This window comes from Berghia stephanieae, chromosome 3 (assembly GCF_034508935.2).
Source record: "Berghia stephanieae isolate SIO BIC M18660-M18661 chromosome 3, UCSD_Bste_1.3, whole genome shotgun sequence".
In the NCBI taxonomy this organism is placed as follows: domain Eukaryota; kingdom Metazoa; phylum Mollusca; class Gastropoda; order Nudibranchia; family Aeolidiidae; genus Berghia; species Berghia stephanieae.
In genome coordinates this window covers 62,897,647-62,908,685 of record NC_088362.1, presented here as the reverse complement: position 1 = coordinate 62,908,685, position 11,039 = coordinate 62,897,647, and the positions used below count along the sequence as shown (strand labels likewise).

The following is an 11,039-nucleotide window of genomic DNA, read 5'->3' as shown; positions in this document are numbered from 1 at the left end:
TTTTAGTCCATATCACATAAGTATTAATGCTATGCGTTTAACAAAAACACTCATAACATCCGCCAGCTGGACATAACGTACCAATACAAAACACTTTGCGTTGCTTAACATTGAACGTTTATATAGTCTGATTGATAGAATTTGATGAGAGATACTCATACATATAGCAGGCTATAAACAATATCAAAGAGCTGAGTGACGCCAATTTCGTTCCTTCTATTGATACTGTACGTTTAGATATTATACTCGCAACAATCTGACAGCCCGATATAACAAACAACAACTAGTGAGTACAACTACATTTTCTTTTAGATAGAACGAAGAAGATGACGTCACTCGGGTCTTCGTTATCGTTTTTTTTTTTCGACATCCGCGTTTATGAATAATTCTCACTAAACTGTATTAACCCGACTATAAACGTTCAAGGTAACACATAGTTTTGTGTGTTTGCACGTTATACTTCCGGATGGCAATGTTGTGAGCTTCTTACCAAGCGCATACTATCTTTTGGGAAGAAAAGCCGTGTAGTCGGGATTTTTTTCTGATCCCCCTGTCCACCCAGTAGTGAATGGGTAGCTGAGTCTGTTAGATTTGGCGGAAAGTACTTTGCGATAGACTAGCGTCCCATCCCAAGGATAGTAAGCAATTGCTGTTGTCCGTTTTACGCTATAGAAACTGGGATACACTCCGGCTTCATGGGCTCAATGGCTCTGAAGGACTACTTTTACATAAAGGTGGCAGGAAATCACACCTTCCACTCTCCAGGTTCCAAACTCCTTGAAAGTTTGGAAACAGTTCCCTGAGGAGTAACAATGAATAGGTCACATATTGAATCATAAGGTGGCGTAACTATTTCAGTAGCAGGATGTATAGGCAAATTGTTAGGATTACGGGTTGTAAAAGTGCAAGAAAATACGATTCCTACACCCCGCTTTTTAAAATTCCGGACGTGCTCCCAATCGCTGCACGAGTTTGCGTGTGCGCGCTGGGAACAAATTTCAAAATCCCAAAAGCAAGAGTGTAAGAATTGTATTTTATATTATATCTATATTATAATCATTTATTCTATCCGTCAATCAATTCCGATTTCGTCATCTTTGAATAAAAGACGTGTTGAAAAACATTCAAATAATATTTTTTTTAAAAAAATCAAAATTTTAAAAGTGGAATTTAACGATTTATAAACCAACGTACAAATTATTATTGAAAACATGATATCATTACGCGTAACTATTTAGCGAGAGGGGTGGAATAATGGATGATCTTTATTGACGACCAGTATATATTTAGACTAGAAAATAAGATGCCATCACTCTGACGCCAGAAGATGAATTCACAAGGTATGTATCCAGTCCTCCGGAAGAGTGATTTTACACTTCCAATGAAATAGGAACCAGTTTTTTGACATCACACATTTTTTTCTCTGTTTCGGATCACTTTTCTGTGCCTGATCGTAGCTTTCGTGGAAGTATAGCCTAACACAAAGACTTGTATTGTGACGTCATCTCAGGTCAGTGCACACCACCTAATGAATTGTCGTCAGTGATGTTAAAGGAAGCAAATGCTCCCATTGGTGAACTATTGAATGGAGGGAATGAAATTGACGTCACTCAGCTCTTTTAAAAAAATTGTTTTTAGAGAGCCATTTTGGTGATTAGTTCTCACTAAATTCTATCAATCAGACTATAAACGTTTAAGGTTACACAGTTTTGTATGTTGGTACGTTATATATTGTAAGCATTTTATCTAATTGCATAGCATCAACAACTTCCGATTTGTTTTCCTGTTGTAGCATTTTGTTAGTGAGTGCCAGACTATGAATTTACCAAGGCAACGACCGCCTAGTGAGTTGTCGTTAGTAGTTCTAGCCCGAGTTCTAAACTCGCTCGGCGCAAAGTTAAGTCCTTGGAAAAGGCTCTTTACTCACATTCTCTCACCGTACTCAGGTGTAAAATGAGTAACTGGCCGTTAACAGTGTTGCCTCTGTCGGAAAAAAACATGTAATATCGCCTAACAGGATTCATGTCTCGTTCTACACGTTATATTTTGCTGTTGGTCATGGACCGTTTGTAAAGCGCTTTGAGCACGTTTAGTGGATATATAAAAGCTCAAGTTTCAAATTCGTAATGTGTTGGTCAGTGTCAGGCTATGAGTTTACGAAGGCTACGGTCCAAAGCCACCTTTAGCTCTTGCCTGCCACCAAAAGCAGTCAGCCCAACAGATCCTGAGTATCACTCACAATTTTAACACAAGGGCAATAGCATTCAGCAGTCGTGACCTCACTTCCCTCGTAATGACAAATGGTAACTTAGTAACTGGTTCTAAACTATCGGAACAATGGCGGACACCCTTATGAAACACTTCTTTGACGAGCATAAAAGTGTATTCAGAGGAGAAAAACATAAATCTGATCATGTTTTGACTTTTATACATTCTGATCACATGACATGTGAAAAGGGTATAGAATAAAAAGTACCGATTTTCTTTGTTTAGAGCCATACTGCTGGTTGCTGGGCGGACGTGACATCAGACTATTGAATCCTATTTCAACAAAAAGACATGCAAAGTGTCGTCAGGTGACGCCATGCAATTCCTTAATCGTTGTGACAAAATATTGTGATGACAGGAAACAATAGTGTCATATCAAAATACTGGTTCCAATCTCATTGGAAGTGTAAAACCAGTCACTCGGAGGACTGGATACATACTTTGTGCAATTGATCTTCTGGTTTCAGAGTGATGGCGTCTTATTTTCTCGCCTAAATTAATCCTGGTCATGAATTAAGATTCCACCGTGTGGTGTCCGGGGTCCCTCAACTGAGAGGGTGCAAGAATAGCCCAACGCCAAGCCAGCGGGTCGTAAAAGGCGACTAATGGTGTGTGACTCCCCCGTTTTGAGTCACCAGTCGGGGGCTGTAGAAGGGTTAACACCCCTTCCGTGAAACTCAAATTGTTACAGAAACACAAGCGGACAAATCAAATCCTTTCATATTAGCTTGGGCGACAGAAGAGTTTCTGCAATGACAGAATTTATGAAAGACAACAGACAAAGCCGAAAGGAACATGGAAAATAACTAAAGAAGCTGATATACAGAGAAGTGATAATACATGGAACGAGACAAAAAAGTTGGCTCAAGTTAGAGAAGGATGGAAACTGTTTGTCTGTGGCCTATACCAGGGTGAAAAAGGCAATAATGATGATGATGAGGAATTAAGATAATCCGTTCTCGCTCTTTTGTACCTCGTAATGATAAAAATCTGCCTATACACCCTGATACTAAAATAGTTATGCCATCTCATGATTCAATATTATGTAACTTATTCATTGTTAGCCCTTCGAATGACTAGTTACATACTTCCGATGAGTTTTGAACCGGAAAAGAGGAAGATGTGACAACACAACTTCTGCTCCTGATTACTAACGAACTGTGGGGCTGACCGATTTAGCTGCCTGGCATGTACCAACATGTACATATATGCCGGTCTGACAACCAAACGCAATTATGGGCTTGGTTTAAAATTGGACTAATGGACAATATTTTGCGTCATTTTTTTAGATTTCCATTACAACAATGAGCCCATAATGAATTGGTTTACAAGACCTGCGAATATGTCGGCATGTACCAAAGGTAGCTGTGGTATTGCCTGATCCCCCCCCCCCCCAACACACACAAACTGTTGGTTACATTTGATTATCTATCGTACAAAAGCTGTTGCTGATTTGCTGCTAATACTATTGATGAGTAAAAGTCGGATGCTGTCCATGAATTCCAAGAGGGTGACGATAAAAACATGGAATAAGTTTTAACGAGTCGTTCAAGTTTGGAATAGATGGTGGATAAACATTATGGCACAGTGTGCAATTTTTACACGCTTGGTGTGCAGGATTAATTATTTCTGGGTCTTTTCTTCCATGAATGCTGTTCTTGTGTTGGTGTTCAACAGGGTTTGGGGTCTGTATCACTGGTCTTTCTTGACTGATCTCCCCTAGATTCTCAAAAGTCGTTGGATTACGCTTATTTTCAAACAGAGCGGCATCTTTTGTTTGAAGCTGTGGGTTCTTGTCCACTTGGACCTCGAGATTGCGGTAACTATCTTTATATCTATCCACCTCTTGCTTCACATTAGAATTATGTTCATTCTTCTCTGGAATATTCTTTAAAGAATTCACAGATTTCAATGATTTTAATGATGAAGAAGATGAACAAATCTTTGAGGGGAAAGTTCTGAATCTTCACTTCTGGAGTAATTGTAACAGGCTGTTGGCGTTGGCTGAAAATCCCTTAATGTCAAAGAAGGTGAAAATGATGACGATGACAACGACGACGATGATGACGATAATGATGAAGGAGTAGAGGAAAACGACGAGAGAGAATGCGGCCGAGTTAAATCTGTCTCCCTTGGAGTTATCGTCCTTTGAAGCGAATGTAGGTCATGACTGAATACGTTTTGGTGGGTGGTCTGATCCTGAGCGGGTGACGGATGAAATCCTGGCAGCATATAGGGGGAGACTGGAAATTGCGGGTGTAGTAGATATGGCAATGGAGTCCGTATGTTGAATAGGTCGAATCTCAAGGCCTTGGCTGATTTCTCTGAAAAAAGGAAAGAAAATCGGAACGATTGTTATTTTGATAGGCATCAATTAAATAAACATTAATTTATAATATTGAATAAGGATTGGGCGTTAACATCGTTGTCTCTTTAAGCCTTATCTATAGCACTGTCTAAGGACACACAAGTCCCGCAGACAGGCCAATGAAGTCTAACCCGGAGAAATCTGACGGCCTGTTTATATTTATTATATCAAACCAGATTTCAATCCCTTCCTAGTATGGACATAAGGAGAGCGGTCCAACCTCACACCTTTGCATCAAACGGCACTCTGCAATCAAGACCTGAGAGACGGCCAGTTTGGAGAGGCTAAACAAAGAATTAAAAAAAAAATAGAGAATTGAAAAGATTGTTAAAGATGACATTTTGTATAATATACACATTTGCAGTGTTATTCTTACCATCATGGTCAAAACCCCACTGATGTAAATGAGAGCGTTTCCGGTCAAGGCGATTTTCCATGGCCTCCAACAAGGAATGTCCGTTGGGAGTGAACGCCCTCGGCGTATCGTAAGCAAGCCTGACGTGTGAGTCTGGGTCATTGAAGGGACTGGAATGTCCATTGGGAGTAAAGGCCCTTGACGTGTCGTAAGCAAGCCTGATGTGTGAGTCTGGGTCATGGAAGGGACTGAACAACTTGCTGTCGTAAGGGTATCTGGAGAAGGAATTGTGGGATGCTCATATGAATGGATGTTTGATGATGATGATGATGATGATGATGATGATGATGATGATGATGATGATGATGATGATGATGATAATAATTATAAATTATGGTAATGATAACAATAATGACGATGATGATGATGATGATGATGATGATGATGATGATGATGATGATGATGATGATGATGATAAAGGACGTTTTTATCGCACCTAATCCGTTTGATAAAAGCTCCAGGTGCATTTTTACAGTACTATTCTGCCGTGATAGGGAAGAAAGACGCATATCGGTATCTAGGTCAAATTGACATTTTCTGGGATTCATATACTTGAGGGAAAGGCGCATTTTTCTATCTGGGTTTGGTAGCTCAATCGTTGAAAATAAAAAATCTGTTTCATTTTGAAAATATGCGACTTGACCTAATTTGGTTTAAATTCGTTTCGAGGAATGACAGATTGACGCATATTGAATGTGGATATGACAGAAGGTCGCATTTTGTAATATGCGTCTTTTTCTCTTATTCGTCCACCGAAGGACATAATTTGTCTTTCACAAAAAGACGCATTTCGGATATGCGACTTTCTGCCAAGACACTCTCCAAAAATTAAGATATATGCGGCCGTTTTTATTACGACTGGTGACGGTGGAAAGAACATATCATTGTTCTCCAATTTTCATCAAATAGTCAATCATCAAAGACGTACGAGTAACTTGTTGTTTTGGTGTGAATTCTTCATTTCCTTGGGTGAGTTTTATCCTTTTCCTATTCAAGTGATGAAAGATTTTATGTATATAATCATATAATTACTTGTCATATATTAGTGAGGATGTTTAATAATTATTTGCTATTGACGGTTTATCTGTGTTTGCGATATTTAACTTAGACAAATGTTGATTTACATGCTAATAGAACTACTGTTATTGTTATTACATGTACTATATTTATGATTATCATTATGATGACAATTATTAATATTAATGTTATTATTATAGTCATCATCGTTATATCACTATGAAAGTATAAGTTGTAGAATAAGTAGTAGTCGTATTAGTAGTAGCAGTTAAAGCATTTGTATGTACATTAGTAGTAGTAGTAGTAGTAGTATTAGTAGTAGTAGTAGTAGTAGTAGTAGTAGTAGTAGTAGTAGTAGTAGTAGTAGTAGTAGTAGTAGTAGTAGTATCAGTAGTAGTCGTAGTAATAGTAGTTAGTAGTAGTAGTAGTAGGAGGAGGAGGAGTAGTAGTAGTAGTAGTAGTAGTAGTAGTAGTAGTAGTAGTAGTAGTAGTAGTGTATGTAGGAGGAGAGTAGTAGTAGTAGTAGTAGTATAGTAGTAGTAGTAGTAGTAGTAGTAGAGTATTCTAGTGTATCAAATAGACGCCCACCCCCCCCACCCCATCCATTAATTTTCGGAATTTTCGCGAACCTCCCCTCCCTGCTTTTGATCTTATTAAACTTAAAATTCATTCTTAAATAGACAAAATACTGTCCCTGTAATTTGCTGTGGTTGAATTATTCGGTCAAACCCCCTTCTTTGGTGAAAATGAACACCCCCCCCCCCCATCTCCCCCGGCTTTCTACTAAAGTGCGCACCCCCACCTTTCCATTGAAATTTGACCAAACTGCGCACCCCCCTTGCTTGGGATCAGGACAGTGGGAAAAATATTTAAAAAAAACAATCGGGCCTGAAAACCAACCTAGGACTGTGTCGGACTCGGTACCTTCTGAATCAAAGTGAAAACCTTAACGACTGAGACAATAAGTAGCTATGCATCCAATTAGCCCTCAATAACCTGTTTCAATATTTTTTTTGGGAAAGGCAAGCAACTGTAACTCAATATCATATCATAACAACGTTACTTTATGATAAAGATTATTTTAATGAATAAGTCCACTCCCGTTCAATTTTTGAATATCCATATTTATATCTCTTTCATCAGATATGATCGAACCCCTAAAAGAACCACCGGTACCTCCACCTCAGCCAACCCAGATTAAATAAATCATGACAATCAGACTCCTGTGATTCAGATATTGACATTCCATTGAAACAGCTAGCTCAGATCAACAGTGAAACCTCTATCAGGAGGAATTACATGATGTATGAGTGTCATAAAAGCAGAGAGGAAAAGATTTAAAGAAACCACGGACAACAAGAAAAACGGAGGAGACGAGCTAGATAGGTTTACCTCAACACGGATCACTGATATGAAAATCTGCAGTAGAAGCACGTAAAATGGCTGTTGAGATAAATTCTGGCAATGACAAAGTTATGAAGACAACAACAAACCGAAAGAAACATGAAAATAACTAAAGAAGTCTGATATACAGAAAATTGAATTAAGACATGAACGAGACAAAAAAAAGTGCTCAATTAGAGAAGGATAAACTGTTTCTGTGCCTATACCAGGGTGAAAGGCAATAATATGAGGATGAGGAATTAAAATAATCCGTTCTTTCCGCTCTTTGTACCTCGTAATGGATAAAAATCTGCCTATACACCCGGATACTAAAATAGTTCTCCCCATCGCATGAGGTCAATAAATATGTAACTATGCATTGTTAGCCCTTCGAATGACAATTACATACTTCCCATGATTTGGAACCGAACAGAGAAGATGTGACAACACAACTTCTGCTCCTTATTACTTAACAGAACTGTGGGTGAACCGATTTAGCTGCCTGGCTTGTACCAACATGTACATTATATGCCGGTCGGACTAACCCCAAAAAAAACGCAATTATGGGCTTGGTTTAAAATTGGACTAAATGGACAATAATTTTTGCGTCATTTTTTTAGATTTTCCAGGAACAACAAGGACCCATAATGATGTTTACAAACCGGCGACATATTCGGCATGTACCCTAAGGTATGTGTATTGCCTGATCCCCCCCCCCCCCCAACAACACACAAACTCTGTTGGTTACATTGAATTATCTATCGTACAAAAGCTGTGCAGATTTGCTCTATTACTAATCTATGTGTAAAAGTCGATGCTGTACCATGAAATTCCAGAGGGTGACGATAAAAACAGGGAATAATTTTAACGAGTCCGTCAAGTTTGGAATAGATGGTGGATAAACATTATGGCACAGTGTGCAATTTTTAGGGTTTGGGGTCTGTATCACTGGTCTTTCTTGACTGATCTCCCCTAGATTCTCAAAGTCGTTGGATTACGCTTATTTTCAAACAGAGCGGCATCTTTTGTTTGAAGCTGTGGGTTCTTGTCCACTTGGACCTCGAGATTGCGGTAACTATCTTTATATCTATCCACCTCTTGCTTCACATTAGAATTATGTTCATTCTTCTCTGGAATATTCTTTAAAGAATTCACAGATTTCAATGATTTTAATGATGAAGAAGATGAACAAATCTTTGAGGGGGAAAGTTCTGAATCTTCACTTCTGGAGTAATTGTAACAGGCTGTTGGCGTTGGCTGAAAATCCCTTAATGTCAAAGAAGGTGAAAATGATGACGATGACAACGACGACGATGATGACGATAATGATGAAGGAGTAGAGGAAAACGACGAGAGAGAATGCGGCCGAGTTAAATCTGTCTCCCTTGGAGTTATCGTCCTTTGAAGCGAATGTAGGTCATGACTGAATACGTTTTGGTGGGTGGTCTGATCCTGAGCGGGTGACGGATGAAATCCTGGCAGCATATAGGGGGAGACTGGAAATTGCGGGTGTAGTAGATATGGCAATGGAGTCCGTATGTTGAATAGGTCGAATCTCAAGGCCTTGGCTGATTTCTCTGAAAAAAGGAAAGAAAATCGGAACGATTGTTATTTTGATAGGCATCAATTAAATAAACATTAATTTATAATATTGAATAAGGATTGGGCGTTAACATCGTTGTCTCTTTAAGCCTTATCTATAGCACTGTCTAAGGACACACAAGTCCCGCAGACAGGCCAATGAAGTCTAACCCGGAGAAATCTGACGGCCTGTTTATATTTATTATATCAAACCAGATTTCAATCCCTTCCTAGTATGGACATAAGGAGAGCGGTCCAACCTCACACCTTTGCATCAAACGGCACTCTGCAATCAAGACCTGAGAGACGGCCAGTTTGGAGAGGCTAAACAAAGAATTAAAAAAAAAATAGAGAATTGAAAAGATTGTTAAAGATGACATTTTGTATAATATACACATTTGCAGTGTTATTCTTACCATCATGGTCAAAACCCCACTGATGTAAATGAGAGCGTTTCCGGTCAAGGCGATTTTCCATGGCCTCCAACAAGGAATGTCCGTTGGGAGTGAACGCCCTCGGCGTATCGTAAGCAAGCCTGACGTGTGAGTCTGGGTCATTGAAGGGACTGGAATGTCCATTGGGAGTAAAGGCCCTTGACGTGTCGTAAGCAAGCCTGATGTGTGAGTCTGGGTCATGGAAGGGACTGAACAACTTGCTGTCGTAAGGGTATCTGGAGAAGGAATTGTGGGATGCTCATATGAATGGATGTTTGATGATGATGATGATGATGATGATGATGATGATGATGATGATGATGATGATGATGATGATGATAATAATTATAAATTATGGTAATGATAACAATAATGACGATGATGATGATGATGATGATGATGATGATGATGATGATGATGATGATGATGATGATGATAAAGGACGTTTTTATCGCACCTAATCCGTTTGATAAAAGCTCCAGGTGCATTTTTACAGTACTATTCTGCCGTGATAGGGAAGAAAGACGCATATCGGTATCTAGGTCAAATTGACATTTTCTGGGATTCATATACTTGAGGGAAAGGCGCATTTTTCTATCTGGGTTTGGTAGCTCAATCGTTGAAATAAAAAATCTGTTTCATTTTGAAAATATGCGACTTGACCTAATTTGGTTTAAATTCGTTTCGAGGAATGACAGATTGACGCATATTGAATGTGGATATGACAGAAGGTCGCATTTTGTAATATGCGTCTTTTTCTCTTATTCGTCCACCGAAGGACATAATTTGTCTTTCACAAAAAGACGCATTTCGGATATGCGACTTTCTGCCAAGACACTCTCCAAAAATTAAGATATATGCGGCCGTTTTTATTACGACTGGTGACGGTGGAAAGAACATATCATTGTTCTCCAATTTTCATCAAATAGTCAATCATCAAAGACGTACGAGTAACTTGTTGTTTTGGTGTGAATTCTTCATTTCCTTGGGTGAGTTTTATCCTTTTCCTATTCAAGTGATGAAAGATTTTATGTATATAATCATATAATTACTTGTCATATTAGTGAGGATGTTTAATAATTATTTGCTATTGACGGTTTATCTGTGTTTGCGATATTTAACTTAGACAAATGTTGATTTACATGCTAATAGAACTACTGTTATTGTTATTACATGTACTATATTTATGATTATCATTATGATGACAATTATTAATATTAATGTTATTATTATAGTCATCATCGTTATATCACTATGAAAGTATAAGTTGTAGAATAAGTAGTAGTCGTATTAGTAGTAGCAGTTAAAGCATTTGTATGTACATTAGTAGTAGTAGTAGTAGTAGTTATGTAGTATAGTAGTAGTAGTAGTAGTAGTAGTAGTAGTAGTAGTGAGTAGTAGTAGTAGTAGTAGTAGTAGTAGTATCAGTAGTAGTCGTAGTAGAGTAGTAGTAGTAGTAGTAGTAGGAGGAGGAGTAGTAGTAGTAGTAGTAGTAGTAGTAGTAGTAGTAGTAGTAGTAGTAGTAGTGATAGAGAGATAGTAGTAGTAGTAGTAGTAGTAGTAGTAGTAGTAG

The 11,039-nt window shown here is 38.5% G+C and overlaps 2 protein-coding genes across 2 annotated transcripts in view; both read right to left on the bottom strand.

The window, feature by feature from the left end:
* Window positions 1-1,239: 1,239 nt before the first annotated feature.
* On the bottom strand, window positions 1,240-7,312 carry LOC144969311 (uncharacterized). Its single transcript, XM_078908418.1, has 3 exons — window positions 7,245-7,312; window positions 5,013-5,266; window positions 1,240-4,592 (listed from the first exon to the last, which is right to left on the bottom strand). Exons 1-3 carry the CDS (start codon window positions 7,310-7,312, stop codon window positions 4,186-4,188), a joined length of 729 nt encoding a protein of 242 aa, XP_078764544.1. The 3' UTR covers window positions 1,240-4,185.
* A 1,067-nt stretch (window positions 7,313-8,379) lies between these two features.
* The window catches only part of LOC144968167 (uncharacterized), a 39,386-nt gene continuing 36,726 nt past the window's right edge, over window positions 8,380-11,039 (bottom strand). Inside the window, exons 7-8 of the mRNA XM_078906204.1 lie at window positions 9,449-9,702; window positions 8,380-9,028 (exon numbers count right to left, since the gene is read on the bottom strand). Coding sequence (XP_078762330.1) covers window positions 8,424-9,028; window positions 9,449-9,702 — 859 coding nt within the window. The 3' untranslated portion in view covers window positions 8,380-8,423. The remainder of the gene's footprint in view (window positions 9,029-9,448; window positions 9,703-11,039) is intronic.

What these genes read in the sequence shown, in the direction of transcription:
- LOC144969311 (XM_078908418.1), bottom strand. Translation starts at nt 7,312, where the DNA reads ATGTCAATATCTGAATCACAGGAGTCTGATTGTCATGATTTATTTAAT. An exon ending in CTGGGTTGGCTGAGGTGGAG is followed by an intron (nt 5,267 to 7,244) that starts GTACCGGTGGTT and finishes TTCCTTCTCCAG; the next exon opens with ATACCCTTACGACAGCAAGT. An exon ending in GTGGGGTTTTGACCATGATG is followed by an intron (nt 4,593 to 5,012) that starts GTAAGAATAACA and finishes TCCTTTTTTCAG; the next exon opens with AGAAATCAGCCAAGGCCTTG.